General features: G+C 42.1%; 1 protein-coding gene across 1 annotated transcript in view; it reads left to right on the top strand.

The window, feature by feature from the left end:
* The window catches only part of bmper (BMP binding endothelial regulator), a 39,979-nt gene extending 22,143 nt beyond the window's left edge, over positions 1–17,836 (top strand). The window contains exons 3-16 of the mRNA XM_078252099.1: positions 233–332; positions 2,490–2,572; positions 3,785–3,875; positions 4,438–4,520; positions 5,315–5,414; positions 6,786–6,895; positions 7,023–7,157; positions 7,770–7,874; positions 11,790–11,835; positions 12,554–12,717; positions 12,821–13,022; positions 13,491–13,833; positions 15,717–15,847; positions 16,660–17,836. Coding sequence (XP_078108225.1) covers positions 233–332; positions 2,490–2,572; positions 3,785–3,875; positions 4,438–4,520; positions 5,315–5,414; positions 6,786–6,895; positions 7,023–7,157; positions 7,770–7,874; positions 11,790–11,835; positions 12,554–12,717; positions 12,821–13,022; positions 13,491–13,833; positions 15,717–15,847; positions 16,660–16,841 — 1,875 coding nt within the window. The 3' untranslated portion in view covers positions 16,842–17,836. The remainder of the gene's footprint in view (positions 1–232; positions 333–2,489; positions 2,573–3,784; positions 3,876–4,437; positions 4,521–5,314; positions 5,415–6,785; positions 6,896–7,022; positions 7,158–7,769; positions 7,875–11,789; positions 11,836–12,553; positions 12,718–12,820; positions 13,023–13,490; positions 13,834–15,716; positions 15,848–16,659) is intronic.
* Positions 17,837–18,204: the final 368 nt, after the last annotated feature.

Raw genomic sequence — 18,204 nt, 5'->3', positions numbered from 1 at the left:
ATGTGTAATATGTTTGTTTGTTTGTTTATCTATGCACCTTCTACTACTATGCACCAAAATCCACAAAAGTGTGCTAATGGTGGCAATAAAACCTTTTCTGATTCTGAAAAAATAAATAAAAATGGCATACAGTATAATGGAAAATATAACACACTCACTCTCTCTCTCTCTCTCTCTCTCTCTCTCTCTCTCTCTCTCTCTCTCTCTCTCTCTCTCGCTCTCTCTGCTGCAGGACGGGAAGGCAGACTGTAAACAGGAGAAATGTCCACTTGTCTCTGAGGACTGTGCTCTGGTGGTGAAACAGACCGGAGCCTGCTGCGAGAGGTGTAAAGGTAAGACGGACAGGTGGACAGACGGACAGAGCCAGAATAAGAGGATTGTGGAAACACAAATCCTACTATTCATGGTTAAAAGTTTCATTACTTGTACTGCCCTCTGATTCTCCAAATTGAACTCCGTGGAGGAAATGAACACTTTGTGTGTCCTCTGTGTTCCTTTTGTTCCTCCGACCATGATATTGCAACAAGCAGTGATAATAATTATTACCCTGGGATGGTTTATTATAGGACTACAGTACTTGCAGCTGCTCTGCGCTAACAGGAGACTGTAATAACATCATCGGTACAGAAACACAGAGATGCTAACCAGAGCCTTTCTAGTCTCACACACACACACACACACACACACACACACATACACAAACACACACCCTTCAGGAACCACTTTATGTACAGTACCTAAACGGTCAGACCTAAATATGACCTGTGGGAGTAAAGCTGCATTATTTACCCCTCTCTCTCGCTCGCTTTCTCGCTCATGCACGCACGCACGCATGCACGCACACACACACACACACACACACACATACACACACACACACACACACACACACACACAGCTGCAGTGTGTGGAGACAGTGCGGCTGGTGAAAGGGGTTCACCGTTGGGTTTACAGGCCACAGAATACAGTTGCTTTTATGAGCCAGAAACTTCTCACTATGCCTTACTCTCTCAGATCCTCATCCTCACCTTCTCCTCTCCTCACATAGGCAGTAAGTAAATTACTGCTACACATGCAAGTTTTTATATTTGTCTATATTTCTGAGAAGAAGTCACCAAGGTCAACCTCAACATGAACACTAGCCTAATCAAACTGACCAGTCTTGAACTGAACTGAGTCCCCAGTAAGGATTTGGTGTGATGTCTAAAGTAATTTTTGAAAGACACAGACACAGACACACACACACACACACACACACACACACACACACACACACACACACACACACACACACACACACACACACACACACCTAGCTTTCAGCAGGGGCGCGGCTCTTTTGTTTGTGGTTTTGGCGTTTTACGAGGCAGTACTTCGTTAAGAGAGGTGGAACAAACTCAACTCGGACATGGAAAGCCCCTCGTCTCTCTGACAACCCGTGTTAAGTTTTCTATTGTGCGGTTGACTTGTGGCCACGCTGTGACCAAATTTAGGACCCCTCTGTGTCATTGCTTTGGAAAACTCCCAGACTCCTACATGTCATATCACTGTTTTCTTAATTTCATGAAATCATACACACAGTTAAAGAGACTCACAGCCACACTGGATCATTTTATTGGGAGCAATTCACTTTAAAACAGCCTTAATTAACCAGTTTATGTTATTTAAGAGTATTGAGTTATACTTGGCTTGAAATGTATTCACAATGGCTATTTAAAAAAATTATATATTATATATACAATATTTACACTCAGGGTTTGAAAAATCATCAGAACATCCCAAAATCTTCTTCAGTGATTGAGAATAAACCAGAAGACAGAAGAGGTGTCGCATCAATCTGCGTTAGCAAGGACTGAGTGTATGAACAGGAATGAGTCTCTGTGGGATCGCCTGTCTGTCCTCCTCCGCGTTGATGCACTATAACAGGGGTTGGCTTCCACTGAGGAAAGCAGATCAATGGTTGTGATCCTGTTTTGCTGTGTGGAAATGTTAAACATTGATCTGATACCACTTACTGCAAATGGGACGAAATGAATAGGCTGTTGATTTAGTGCTGAGTGGACGAGTGGGTGTGGCGTAACTGGGCAGCTCGAGCTGTATAGACTTGAGTCTGACTTAAAGGTAGGGCTGGGTATCGTTAAAAAAAATGTTAGATACTGGTACCGATACCAATACCGTGACTTTGATACCGGTTCCTAAATGCTACTTTTTTTTTTTTCGATATTAATTTTCTAAAACAAAAATATTACACACATTACAGCACAAATCTTTTTTATTTATTCTTTAGCTCCTACTACGCGAGCCCCGTCTCTGTGTAACGTAGAGTTTTTCCTGCGTGTCTCTACGACGTGTAACGTTAGACAGCCAATCAGCAACATTATATAATATATCATAAATTGACTGAGACAGCGTTTAAATTCCTTGTATTACATTGTATGAAAACTAAGAAAACTAAATGTTTACGACTGTACTCTCTCTCTCTCTCTCAGGTTGCATATTGGATGGCCGATCTTATAACAGCTCAGTATCCTGGACCAGCTCCACCAAACCCTGCATAACCAGACGCTGTCAGGTGTGTGTGTGTGTATTTCTCTCTCTCTGTGTGTGTGTGTGTGTGTGTGTGTGTGTGTGTGTGTGTGTGTGTGTGTGTGTGTGTGTTTTGAATCCAGCCTGGCTACACTAACTGACTGTCAGCAGATGAGAGATGAAGCGAGCAGACAATGTTGTTTCAGCTCAAACATCATGTGGAAACCTCTGACCTCGGGTCTGAAACAACAAACATGCTGTTGTTAGAGGAAGGAATATAAGAAGTGAAAGTTAGAAATAAACAAAGATATGGAAGAAGAAAAGGATATGGAACTAAAAAAGGAGGTAGAAAAGGTAAGGGGGAAAAAAAGAGAGTGGCTAGCCAAGTAAGAGAGGAAAAACAGAAGGAGAAATAAGGGAAGTAAGAGAGCAAATAGCTTATAGAATCATGGGTAAGAAGAAAGGGTTAAAAAGATAGTTTGGATCTTTTGAAGTGTGGTTGTATGAGCTACATTATTATTATTATTATTATTATTATTATTATTATATTAGCTACAGTAGATGGCGCTCGGCACGCCTCCAGTTTGGAGAAGCAGGCAGGAGGACCGACACGGAAGCTAAGCAGTGTACTGCTGTGGACAGCTTAACCCATTTTAGACACCTAAAACATCTATATCAGTTTAAGTATACGCTATATTTACAAAATTTTCACTATTTTACTTCCTATGCTCTCCTTGAAGCCACCAGACTTCTTTGCCAAAAACAGTCATTTTACCTTGCACAAAAAACAGGAGTTGCTGGTCTACCGCTGGCTTTTTTTTTCTTTTTTTACCTTTATTCAGGGAAGGTTCACCGAGAGGAAGCCTCTCTTTTGCAGGAACACCCTGATCACATTCACGCAGTTACACATTCATACCTGGACGCTGACCAGTACAACCACAGTCTGATCTGCTGGCCACTGGAGCGGTTGGGGTTAAGGGCCTTGCTCAAGGGCAAGATAAAGGTGAAAAGAGGGATGCATAGAAAGAAAAAAAGTCAGACAGAAATATTGAAGCAGTAGTAGAGGCAAGACACATTACAAATTTAAATACAGGCATCAAGTGAGTATGAACATAGACGGAAGGAAGACATGAATGGTGGGACATAAATCATGGAGGAAGGACAGATTAAAGGCATCAAAGTCATATGAACAACTGTCAAAAGAAAAGCCAATAAAATGTACAAACTGAGGAAATGATTTACCTGCTGGCTGTGACAGGAAGGTGTCGTCACTGAGGCGGATGTACAGTGTGTGGTCCACTGCAAGAACCCCAAAATCCACCCCAAGAAGTGCTGCCCCACCTGCCCCAGTGAGTACTGACTCAGTCTGAGTCACAGTAAGGTTTTCTGTGGGTCTCCATATTGTCAAATACACCTGCTCTACATAATCAAATGTCTAATGTTTGTGTTTTTATTTCAAAATCTTGAAAAGGATTTCTAAGAAAATAAAAGACAGCATTTAGTGTTTCTAATGACACTTTAATTCACTGCCCAAAGTAATTCTAAGATGAAGACCTGCATGTTATAAAAAAAAAAAATCACCTTAATTCTTTATTTCTTTTTTTATTTTATTCACAAGTAAATAAATTTGACCAAAGTCACACTACAGAAAGAACTTAAATGTTTTGCATTTACTACCTCCAGAATTCCAACAATTTTTGTTTGTAAATGTTGTCATTTTATTAAACAGCTTTTGTGCATTGGCCTCAGTAAAAACCTGTTGAATTCATTTTTTTAAACTGCTCTATATACAGTATACGAGCCTCAGGTGCAGTGATGAGATAGATGTGTGAGTGGAGGCGAACTGAACTAAACTAAACTAGAAAGCGAGTGATGTGTTTCAAATGTTGTGTTTAACTCCTCCTCCTGCAGGTTGTATCTTTGAGGGTCGTCTGTACAAAGAGAAGGAGGAGTTCAGTCCTGAGGGCAAACCCTGCATCAAGTGCACCTGCACTGTGAGTACACACACACACACACACGCTTACAGTCTAACCTGCGATTCTCCTGGGAGTCACAAACCTTTGGTTGGAACAACATCCTCTTCTTAATTTGTTTCCCTCCTCTCCCTCCCTCCCTCCCTCCCTCCCTCCTCCCCCATTAGACAAACAAGCCCTACAGGTACGTCCATAAACACATTATAGCATTAATGTGCTTGCAACTAGTTGAGGCGACCTGTAGGCTTGTTAACACACACACACACACACACACACACACACACACACACACACACACACACACACACACAGATGTGAATTGTGTTATATTGTTATTTCCTGCTCTGTTTCTCAGAAGAAGTCTATGCACATGAAACCTGTCGAAGTGACAGGATTTTAGTTCTGAAGCTGATTACTTTAATTATCAGTGGGTTTACATGCACACTAATACACAGCTAAACATGAACATGAACTGGCTGCAGAAGTGGTTTTTTGAACAAATTGCTCATTCATGTAGAGTCAAACACCAGTGTAATGTTCTTTAGTTTTGGTGATAATAAGATTTACACCCAACAAACTTCCCAAATATTAACTCAACAATCAGACAAAACGTGTTGAACTTGGATAATTACTGAAGAAATGGTATAGGAAAGATATAAAACACTTCAACCTATACCTTTATCAACCAGAGTATAACAGGCAGGCACATTTTATTTTTTATTTTATCACTTGGATGCACAAAAGAATTTCCCCCAGTGTAGAAGTCAGGGACCACCACATGTTAATGAAATTGTGTTTTGTTGTTGTTGTTCCAGGGAGGGCGGACTCTCTGCATGAAGGAGGTGTGTCCTGTCCTTTCCTGCCCCGCCCACCTCAGCCACACCCCGTCTGGACAGTGTTGTCCCAGATGTCTCGGTAAAGACCAGTAGTTCCCTCTTTCTGACCGGTCACCTTTGTGGAGGTTGATGTAAAACGACTCCACAGGTGCTGGAGCTGTAGAAGCAATGCTGATGTTCACCAGGTTTTATTTATAGAGTTTAGCATTGTTGGTCTTTTGTTTCTTGTTTCCCGTTTTCTCCGTCATTGGTGAGGACCCCACTTCCTGTGTGGCTTCTAGGACATCATCGATTGGTCCCTTACCATGTCCGTATGACACCACTCATTTCACAACCTTACTGGTGTTTACTTATTTAACCCTTGTGTTCAGTGGTGTAGTCTAGTTTTTTGTAGTGAGTATACTGTCATTTTTCCCTCCCAGCATTAGACTTGCCCATCCCAGAGCGACAACCTCATAGGTTTTTTGTAACGTTACTGCGTAAAGCATCTGCCTCATCTGGCTCATTTTCTGTAGGTTAATGTTAACGTCAAAGTCAAAGTATCTTTAAAAAAGTCAAAGTTCTCTCACAAAACAATCATCGTTACGTAACGTTATCCTTGAGTTTTTGTAAGTGGGTATACGGAAATCCTTGACCTTTCCTAGTGGGTATACTCCGTATACCTGCGTATCACGTAGACCACACCACTGCTTGTGTTGTCTTCCCATCGACCATGAACTTGTTGTCCTTCCGGGACAAAATTGAAAATGAACTTTTATTGGCCATTCATGGTCAATAAACCTAATTTAAATTACATTATACCTCATTTTTAAGTAAAAAAAAAAAAAAGAGAGAAAAGCAGAAATTATGGATTGTTTTGACTAATAGTTTAGATCAGAGGATGTTGAGACAATCACAGACTGGTTTATGTCAAAGTTGAGTTGGGATACTGTTTTAAAACCATTTGAATTTTTTTTTTCAAATGCTATGAAATTGAATAAAACGAACAAAAATAAATGAAAGTAATAATTAATTTTACCTGCAAAGTATGTTGTATTGGTTCCATACAACGTACATGCATGCATCCATGTTATTTTGGGGCAATTTGGTTGTATGAAACCCACATTCCTGAATGAAAATGGGTCAAACTTGACCTGAGGCCAACACAAGGGTTAAGCTGCTGTGGTGATAGGTTGAAATGAAAATCCGTAAACATTTATCACATTGTTCATGATTCCTTCACTCCTGAGCAAAGTTGCGTCAATCCTCCTGCGTGCACTTGCTTGCACCCTTTCTAATTTCCCGTGCAGTGTCTGAATGCACTGTTGAATGGCAAAAGGATGAACCACAACTGTAAGCAAATACTTGTGCAAGCTAAATAACCCCAAAAAGTCACCAAATAACTCATTATTGTTGTTTTTGTGTCTCTCTGTTTCTTATTTTTGACTGTCTCCTCCTCTTCCCCCGTCAGGTCAGAGGAAGGTGTTTGATCTGTATTCAGGAAGCTGTTTGTTCCACAGCGAAGTGTACGAGAATGGCACATCCTTCATACACGACAACTGCACCACCTGCACCTGCAAGGTACCGGCCTGGATGTCCTCCACCACCATCACAGCAATACATAGCCTCCTATGTTCTTTTTATCTGAAGTATTCCACAACCACATTACACACATCTGATCTTGTTTGCTTGTTTTTCTTCTTCCCAGGATTCCACGGTGGTGTGCAAGAAGCGGTGCTCTCGGCCAGGGAGTTGCCACGGCGACCAGTGCTGCGAGGAGTGTCTGTCTTACGTGAAGGTGGAGGAGGTGAAGTACTGCAGAGTCCGGAACAAGATCTACAGGGTGAGAGAGCCGAGTGGAGGATGGAGGGAGGAGCGGGTGAAGAAAAGGAGAGAAGAATGGATGGATAATTAATGAATGATGGACATATAGATATAGGGACATATGGATGGATGAAGGGATGGACAATGGCTGGGTGGATGGACTGGCAGATGGAGAAATTTATAAAAAACTGGATGGATGGGTGATTTTGTATGAATGAATGATGATAAATGGATTGTGTGATGTATGGATGGATGAGTTGATATACAGTATGGACAGAACGACAGATGGATGGATGGATGAATGATGCATGGATGGACAGATGGATGATGGTTGGATGATTGATAGACGGATGGATGGATGGATGGATGGGTTAGGTGATGGTTGGATGATGGATGGATGATGCATAGACAGATAAATGAATGGATGAATGGAAGAGTGGATGGATGATGGTTGGATGATGCATAGACAGATAGATGGATGGAAGGGTGGATGGATGGTGGTTGGGTGATGGTTGGATGATGGATGGATGGTGCATAGACAGATAGATAGACAGATGGATGGATTATGGTTGGGTGTATCTCTGTCTGAATGTATTCTGATCTTTGACGGCGTGTTTCTTGTCTCCTGCAGGAAGGAGACATGTGGTCGTCAGTGAACTGCACTCTCTGTGCCTGTGTAAAAGGAAACATTGAGTGTCGGCCCAAACAGTGTGTACCAATCACCAGCTGCCCCTCGGTGAGTGACAGGCCCACCAGCCAATCACCAGCTTACATCCCGTTTGCAGGATATATATCACGGTATCACAGTTTGACCTACAACTTATTAACAGCCTCCAGCTCTGTTTCTGTCACTCCACTGTTTTCCCTCTCTCTGTCTCATCTGTCTGATGCTTTACTGCCCACGACTAACTCCATCATTTTCACTTTACATGCGTGACTCAAAACGACGACACGCCTTGATTTACATATTTTCAGACTTACATTTTCCCTTTCCTTGTGCAATTCAGGTCAGTTTGATACTTGTTTTGATAGGTTTATATGCGTCTGATTTATGATAGAAGTTAGATCCACTTCCCTGCAGGGGATCAGTGTCTCGCTCAAAGACACACAGTCGCTATTGAACCTGTCACATTCCAGGGTATTTCTATAACAGCGAAGTTTCTCCTCTACAATAGAACGGTGCCCTTTTAGCACATTAGTGATCTCACGAGCAGCTGAAGCGTGGTGTAAGCTGTCAAATGCTCTGGGAACTTCTGGCAGGAGGAAGGTTTGTGCTGCGTTCACCTGTCGCAGAGGTGGCTCGGGGTCATCTGTCGGCCGGTGGGTGATGGAGTGGATTCCTTGCATACCGCCGGCTGCTGGCGGTCACACAGTCAAAACGGGTGTCGGCGTTAGTCCAAGTTCACACGCTTCCAGCGGTTACAACAAGCCCTCACCTGTCATTTGTGGTCAGAGCAGCAGCTGCAAGGTGATGTACAGTCATGTGAACAAATTAGGACACCCATGCTAAAGTTGACTAAAAAGAGGAATAAAAAAAATCATCTTTAGGAAATTGATCTTAATGCCTTAATTAAAAAAATGAGGAAAAATACAATCTTTAAGGACACCAATTTTGTTTGTGAATGAATAATGTATCATAAATAAATGTTCTTCCTTAAAATACAGGGGGCATGAGACACACACACACACACACACACACACACACACACACACAGAGAGAGAGACACACGCACACACACAAAGAGAGAGAGAGAGAGACAGAGAGACACACACACACACACACACACACACACACACACACACACACACACACACACACAAGTTGACTCACCATACCTAGAGACTGGCATGGTTTTATTTCAGTTAGCCTAATAGCTGGTTTGATTTGCATTGAGAGATGATTTTATGGAAAGTACCCCATGCCAATCTCTAGGTATGGTGAAGGGGATGTGATGATGTGGGGGGGGCTATTTTAATTCCAAAGGCCAAGGGAACTTTATCAGGATGCATAGTATCCTGGATCCATGAAATAACTGGCCTTTAAAAATAAACATCTGCCTTCCTCTATGGAAATTTAACATAGGGGTGTACTGACTTATGCCCCCTGTATTTTAAGGAAGAACATTTATTTATTTACGATACATTATTCATTCACAAAGAAAACTGGTGTCCTTAAAGATTAGATTTTTCCTCATTTTTTAAATTAAGGCATTAAGATCAATTTGCAAAAGATGATTTTTTTATTCCTCTTTTTAGTCAACTTTAGCATGGGTGTCCTAATTTTTTCACATGACTGTAGGTGGTCTGAGTGTGGTCTCCGGCAAAAAGTTAAATAAGTTTCACTCGCTACATGCTGTTGATTTAGCGATTTTAGAATTCAATCTATTCGCTTTTGTTAAAGGTCCCATATCATGCTCATTATCTGGTTCATACTTCTATTTTGGGTTTCTACTAGAACATGTTTATATGCTGTAAACTCTCTCTTTTCTCATATTGTCGGTCTAAATTTACCTGTATTACCCTCTGGGTCTTCCACACCAGCTCTCTCAGAGTCTCTACACCATCATCGCAGCCGGGGAATGACTGTAACAGCACTGTAGCGGCACTTTCTACCTTTATATAGTATAGCTGTGACATCCTAACTGTAAGGAAGTCTTGATGGCTCATTTAAAAGCACCGTTTCTGAATACGGGCTGTGGGCATTTTTCTGTGGATTCAGCGTTTTGATACTTTCACAGCATTTATTTAGCACCAAGACTTGTTTTATAATTAATAAAAGACATGGAAGTCTCACCTTTACAACTTTTTACTTCTTGCACTTATTTGTTATATTCACTAGTAAATTGCATTAATGGTTAAATTTGAGCACACCAACACTTTCAGCACCTTCACAAATGACAGATTAAAATATTGATAAAGAACTCTGTATTAGGAGTTTTACGGTTTTTACACTAAAGTCTTTTAGCATCCTACCACAATATGGATAAAAGCCAGCAGCCTGTTACTGTATGGTTTGGGAAAGACTGTTGTGGTGGTTCAATATTTTAAAAAGCCAACATTAATTGTTTGTCTGATTCGTTGGACGCACAACACAACCATCCACCACCTGGACAACTCCCTCACACTCTTTCCTGCAGTGGCACTGACCGTGTACTTGACTTCTCCTGGCAAAAATAAAAACGAACAGGTTCCATGTGGAGTGAGCGTTTAAACACATTTTATACTGAGAAATGAACGCTCTGATTCATGTGTAGAGGTAACATTAGCTGGGTCATAACACGCAAACTGACGCACCTATCCAAGTTAATATTAGTGGGACTCATCTCTCTCACAGAGGTCACCACAAACCACCTAAACACACACACACACACACACACACACACACACACACAGACTCCCATGCCGTCATCCTGCGGTCAGCGGCAGGTCGGCAGTGTGTGTGTCCCTTTGGAGACAGTGTGTCTCCGAAAAGCCTTTTGTCTGTGTGACGTTTGAGTGACAGCAAAGAAGAGGTTCCCTATATTTAGGCCCCTGAAAACCAATCTCTGTCACTGTGTGTGTGTGTGTGTGTGTGTGTGTGTGTGTGTGTGTGTGTGTGTTCGAGAGAGAGAGAGAAAGAGAGTGTGTGTGCTTGTGTGTGTCCTCAGTTTGTCAAAAGGCAGCCCTCTTCAAAGAGAGAAATTGCCCTTTGTGCAGAGGTTAGGACTCTGGAGTTTGTATTGAGAGTACAGAGAACGTCTGAATGTGATGACAGATGAGTGGTGTGTGTGTGTGTGTGTGTGTGTGTGTGTGAGTGAGAGAGAGACAGGAAAAAAAAAGAGTGTGTTTGCGCGAATGAAGGGCTTCCCTGAGGCAACAAAAAGTAAGTGTGTGAAAGAGTCCTCTGATCTGCACTTTGGATGGAAGTTGAAACATACTGTACACACGCACGCACACACACACACACACACACACACACACACACACACACACACACACACACACACACACACACACACACACACAGAGTTTCCTGTTACACAGACGGAGTTCAGCGGTTGAAGTTGGAGTATCGGTGTCTTTGCGGTCGTCCTGGTTTGACTGTGAACTTGTCAAAATGAGAACTTTTCTTCCATTTCTATCTTTCATTTCATTTCACTTCCATGTGTTTGAATGACAACATGAAAACAGAACTGTTACCTTTGTTACCCCTGCCAACAAACTGATGTGGGAAAAAGGTTGTGTCAGTCAGTTGAACTGTTTTATTACCAGGATGTCTCCAGGAATCTGGTAGATCTTTGGTGGCCAGCAACCATATTTTGTTTTAGCTCTTAACTGTCATTTTGAATCGTTGTGTTTATTTGCTGCTGGAATACCCCGGAAAAGTGTGTTTCATTTTACATCACATGCTATTTCCGTCAGTAAATCAAATCCGAAGAATGAAAAAAAATGTAGTGCAGTGTAAAGCTTTTTAAGTTCTTAAGCTTTGAAGTAGATTTGCAAGCGACTTGTATTCTATATTGTATTATAAATGAGTTTGTTCAGATCTTTTCCATCTGTTCCGCCTTGGATGTTTCTCACTATCAGTCTGCAGATCTTCTGCCATCTTTTTGGAATGTGTCGAATCCCCCTGGGAGTATCTAACACTGTGTGTCTGCCTCGTCTCTTGCAGAACAAGATCTTGAACAGGACCGGCTGCTGTCCAGTTTGCACTGAAAGTGAGTAAGTCCTTCTCAAAACCTCCAGCTTCCTCTTTCCCAGAGTATTCACTCATCCTTGAATTATCAACGACTTTAAATATATTTATGCAAGTCTGTTTGTAGTTAAAATTGTGTTTTATTGCAGCTGTTGAATTAGGTATTGATTATCTGTATTGACAGAAAATCGAAGTAAAATATGTGGATCGTCCTTCTTAAAGGCAAAGAAAACAAAAGTCAGCCTGTGTAGCTTCAGCTGAGCATTTCCCATGAACTTCAGTTCAGACTGTGGTTTGCTCCGGGTCATTTTACTTTAGTTTTTTGGCTGCGACCTGTAGCAAAAGTCAACAAAGATGGCTGTAAATGTACCATTTTTAGGACTACAAAGACTCCATGAACCTCACTTATTTATAATGTGTTCAGTTTAGTTTTTAAAGCAAGCGTTTTACAATACCACAGTTCCACTTCTGAGTGAGTCAGATAAATGCCTCATATTTCACCATTTGTCATAAAATGATCTTTTTGCAGTTCGCTGTCAGGCATGTATCCTTTTTTAATCCTTGCACTGTGGGTTGTCTCTTCCTCGGCCGACAGATACATTCATTTTTAAATGTACCATTGCTGGTATTTTAAGCTATCCAAGTTCAAACAGCAGATCATTTTCCATAACTTATTTCTGTAAGTTTTCTCTCCAATTTCTACATTTACTCCATCTTTGTTTCTCTCCGTGCGTCCGCAGAGCCGGGTGTATGTACAGTGTTTGGCGACCCTCACTACAACACCTTCGATGGCAGGACCTTTAACTTTCAGGGAACCTGTCAGTACGTACTGACACGGGATTGTGGCAGCGTTCCCTCTGGAGGACCGGGAAATAACATCAACAGCCCAGACTCCAGCTTCATGGTACGGGCGTGAATGAAACTGATATTAATATTTTTGTAACACCAAGAGAAAAAAAAACCCTAAAGTATCCCAAATCTACCTGTATTTTCCATATCTTTACTAGGTGTTGGTGAGAAACGATGCCCGGCGGACTCGTTCCTTCTCCTGGACTCAGTCTGTTGAGGTGAGACTGGGAGGTTTGATCCTCGGCCTCCACCAGCACCTGACGGTCCGGAGGAACGGTACTCGCATCGCCCTGCCCTACCACGGCCCCGGGGTGCACATCGACCTGGACGGATACCTGCTCAAACTCACCACCATCGCAGGTCAGCACACAACACTCATTAAACACACAAAATGCCCTTACCTCTGTTAGGTGTGTTGGGAAGAGAGGTTGTCTAAAGCACACGTGTCACACTCAAGGTCCGCGGGTCAAATGTGGGCCCTCGCAAATTTTGATCCGGCCCGTATATCAGGCATTATTTAGTTTCACAATAAATTTTGGCCCGCCTAAAAATTCTGTGATGGCTAAGGAACTTTTTTGCTGACTTTTTTAAGGCTTTATGTCAACCGAACTGTAAGTGAAAAGGCTATATGAGACATGCAATAATACAGTCAAAGATATCTTGCTTTTTTGATTGCATGAAAGCATGTCAATAAACTATACATTCCTGGCCCTTGATGTGATTCTTATTTTCAAGTGTGGCTCTTAGTGAAATATGAGTTTGACAGCCCTGGTCTAAAGGAATTAGCAACATTAAGCCTTGTCTTCCTGCCTCCACCTCCCCCTGCAGGTCTGGAGATCACGTGGGACGGGGACAGTTTTGTGGAGGTTGTGGCTGCCCCCCACCTGCGCGGACGCCTCTGCGGCCTCTGCGGCAATTACAACGGCCACAAGCGCGACGACACCATGGGAGGCGACGGCCAGTTCAAGTTCGACGTGGACGAGTTTGCCGAGTCGTGGCGAGTCGAGGGAAACGAGCTATGCTCCCAGCAGCACCCGCCTCGCCGGCCAACCTCCTTCCTGTGCCCCGGCAGTGTCAAAGTCAAGTTCCGCGCCCACCGGGAGTGCCAGAAGATAAAGTCGTGGGAGTTTCAGAAGTGCCACCGTGTGGTTGACTTCGCCCCTTTCTACAGGTCAGAGGAATGAGTGTGTGCTGTCATGAAAATGCTAATAAATGTTATTTGTTATTTTTCCCCTCGGCATAAATCTGAAGAATGGAGATTTTTAATACCAAAATATGACATAACAACTCTCCCATGTGCAATAAAGTAGGGATCAGCTTTTTTGGCCCCCGATCCCAATCAGATTTTTTCAAAATATTGAATAATCTGCCTATACCGAGTCCCAATCCGATATTTGTATTTGCCTAGATAATAGAGCTGCACACCATTTTTTTGTTTACAAAAATAGCTAAGTAAACAAAGTAGGGCTGTTGGAACGAATACCGAAAGTCGAATATAATTCGAATAGTAAAAAAATCAATACTATTCGAATGCTGAAATTAGTATTCGAATGTGACTTTTTTATAAATATGTTGGCTAACATTAGCTAATCTCCCTCTTCTCATGTCACGTCTGATGAACAATAAGTTACGGGAGTGAGAAACACAAGGCATTGTGAGCTAACGTTATGTACCAAGTAACATTAGTACAGGGGGGAGTGACAGGCTGCGGCTGGCAATCGGAAGGAGGACGGGAAATAGTTTTAACATGACTTTAAAATCAACATCCACCGAGCCAAAGTGCTTACTGTATGTTAACATTAGTTAGCTCGTTCTTGTTTTCTAACTGCATCGCGAGGTATAGTAACGTTAGCTTAGCTGGAAGCTTCATGGAGAAAGCTAAAGTTAATGTTAGCTGCCCTACAGCTGTCAGAGTTATCTTTGACTTCATATATTACCTTCTAATAGCTGTATTCTCAGTAACGTGACAATCTGCAAGAAACAGGTTGCTTATAAATCACTAAAATAGTAGTGACAGCACCGTTTGGCGTAGTTATTAATGCAGTTAGCATCGTTTGTTACTTACCTAGTTTATGACAACTCTTATGACAAATCGTTTTGGCTGTGCTTTCTAACATGATGTCATGTTAGCCTTTACAACAATGCCGCTTCACTACACTTGTTAGATAATGTTTCATTACAGAGTTCTCGCTGTGTGCTCGTGGTGGAAAATGAATGTAAACTAAGTTGCGTGCAGGTCCTCTCAAGGCCAGGCTAATGTTAGAAGTCCCTCTAGTGGACAGAACGTGTAACAACAACCACATGCTTGTAGTGGCATTGACAATGCATAAGCCGAGTAGTGTAGTACATATTATTTAACAGGCTGCAATTGAGCATTAAATATTATTTGAATATTAAAAAAAATATCAAATGGAATTCGAATTGTATTATAGAGGTAGATTGATAGCTCTAAAACAAAGTAACTAAAACATTTCTTCAGCTTAAAGCTATAGTGCATAGTTTCTGTCGCCTCCATGAGGAATTACAAGTAATGACAAAAAAACTGTTCCGTCCACATGATACAAGCCTTCCGTAATCGCGCACCACCCTAGTAGCTAGTAGCCAAGGAGGACACGGAGGATTAAAAAAACATGATGGACTCTTCAGAAGAGTTATCTTCACTCGAGTCTCTGCGCGCAAAAGGCGCTGGACGACAGCATTTTCTCAACATAGCCATACTGAGAAATACAGAGAGAGTTTTGTGGAGCTGATAGTCTTAATTAACTTTGTAGCAACTCATTTGGCAATGGCTTGAATGTAACGGACGTTCATTAATATCAAAAAAGTTACGCAATAAAGCTTTAATACATTTAATTTTGTGCAGCTAGCATTTTCTGTAAAACTCACAAATAAAATCAACTTTTACTAAGAATGGTGTAGAATTTACTGACGTAAGTAATTGGAGTAAGATGACCGGGTCAATCCCCGATCAGTTAAAAAATTCCTATATCGGCTCCGATCGGATCGGGACATCCCTACAATAAAGTCTATCGTTTATTGCCCTGCTCCCTGTAGGTCGTGTGTGACGGACATGTGTGAGTGTCCGGTCCATAAAAACTGCTACTGTGAGTCCTTCATCGCCTACAGCCGAGCCTGCGAGAGGGAGGGAGTGCCCGTCCTCTGGAAGGCCGACACCGCTTGCATGGGTGAGTGACAGCACGCGTGACCTAATCATAATCTCACGAGATGAAAGAGTCAAAGACGAGGTGTGACACACATGAATGTAATATAATTTAAAGTTACCTTTCAGACCACGGATAAGTTTGACTTTTTTTGCTACTCTCACAGTGGTTTAGCAAAGCTCAATAGTCATCTGTACAATAGTTGATTGACTGTTTTGACATTGTGAACACAGAAAGAACAACAGTTTATTCCAAGGAACTAATCTTCTCTTTTTATCAAATAAACTCTGAAATAATGTGACAACCCCTGCTGTGTCTGGCAGTTTACCTGTCTCTCTGACTCTGCAGATAGCTCACCCAGTGAGAGCCTTCGCCCCATGTTGGCTGAGTCCTGTAGCGGCGCGGGTTCAAATCTGACCTGCTGCCCTTTGCTGCGTGTCATCCCCCATCGCTCTCCCCCTTTCATGTCTGTCCACTGTCACTATAATAAAAAATAATCTCTTTAAATACACAAGTTCCCCTTAACTAATGTTTGCTCTCTCTCATTTGAAACAACCCTTGGATACTGTCCGATTAATTGATTATTTGCTTTGTACATGATTTGTGCAGTTTTAAAGTCAACAATATCTTTGAATTTTAGTGCTTTTGGTTTGATGAAAAGTGGGTTAGTTGGTGCTCTACCAGTGGTTTTATTTACAAGTCTTAAGGCTCTCTTTTGAAGGATGAATATACAGGTTCCGAGTTTGTTTTGTAAGGGTTTCCCCACACTTCCAAAGTCCATCAAATGCATCAGTGAGCAAATACATTTTTTTTTACCTTCTTTTCCTTTCCTTCAGCCACCCAGTGTAAACATGGTGCTGTGTACGACACCTGCGGACCGGGCTGCACCAAAACCTGCGACAACTGGAACGAGATCGGACCGTGCCACAAGCCCTGCGTGGCCGGCTGTCACTGCCCCGCCAACCTGGTGCTGTTCCAGGGACGCTGCATCAAACCCACGGCCTGCCCCGGGCGGTGACCCATGTGACCCAGGTGGGGGGGGGGGGGGGGGGGTGGCTAGGTCAGAGACGGTCATTTATAATATCAGAATTAAGGGGCCCAAAGAGGCCGGGAAGACTTTGGGAGGACACAAAAGGGTCTAAAAAAAAAAAAGTCGACAGATCAGATGCGACAAGGTACTCAGGGTCCAGAGCTATCTGATGTAGAGATACACGCTACGGCGATGGGAGGATGATCCGCGCCACCACATTCAGCCTCGGACTTCCTTGTGCCATTTGTAATAAACGTGCTTTCACGATACCAGTCACCGCCACCGGAGGCGCTAATTTCAAACTTGTGGAAGAAGAACTGAACTCCCGAGAATAAACTCAGGGAGCCTATTTTGGAGATTTTAGTCTCCACCCTCCTGAGGAACGTTTGCCCATGCTGCCATGGACCCTCGGGAAACTATTTGGGCCAGTGGCCTCCTGCTTGAGCCAACATGGCGCCCAAATGTCTCTCCCAAACACCCTGAAGTGGGAAACTGAGCATCTGCGTTTGGAATAAGAAGATTCAAAGCAGAAAAACTCTCTGATGCATCGTGTCAAAACTGCCCTCGTGATCTCTGTTCAATCATTTCATACTGTAAGCTAGCCAGATTTATATGAAAGACAGACAGCTTTTATATTATTATTGTTCTAATTATTCTAATTATTATTATTTGTTGTTGATGTTAATTTATATATCGGTCAAATGACATGTCGTAGCAAGAGCCAGAATCATAAACATAATTGCATTATGAATGATTTAAAGGGAAACAAAAGCTATTTATGTATTTGTTGTGTTACTGTTTGAAGAGAAATGCCCAAATGTGACTCAGTTGTTGCACCATCGCAGGGAAAAAGTACTGTATTGTAATGTGCTCCGTGTACAGGTTGTTGTGGTTCATATCAAACTGAAGGTGTTCATCTAAGCATATGTTTCACTTGACGATAATTATTTAAGACCAGCAATATAATCTTTTATCGAAGTTCATATCTGACTGGTCTTTACTTTCCTCAGTTCTAAAACCTTTAATAATTGTAGGAGAAGGCCCAAAGATTGCAGGTTCAAACCCCCAAAGGAACTGGAGACATCTGGAAAACTGAAAGAGGAGTTGTACCTTTGAGCAAAGCACCTTTCATTTAATGATTTCCCAGGAAAAAGAAACAACAAAACTCTCAAAATAATGTTTATGTTTTCAGGCTTATCTCTAACCTTTGCTTCTATCTTGCATGAAATAATGTTTTTACCCTTTCAGGCCTCTAAAAGGGATTCATATTAAACAATCTGAGAGGGGGAAATCACTCTTCGATTGAACTGCTCAGAACCTACAGACATGCAACCTCTGATAAGTTGATATC

The sequence above is a fragment of the Sander vitreus genome, chromosome 6 (genome assembly GCF_031162955.1).
Source record: "Sander vitreus isolate 19-12246 chromosome 6, sanVit1, whole genome shotgun sequence".
Lineage (NCBI taxonomy): Eukaryota > Metazoa > Chordata > Actinopteri > Perciformes > Percidae > Sander > Sander vitreus.
Note: the sequence above shows the minus strand (reverse complement) of the source record. Positions and strands in the feature narration are given on the sequence as shown.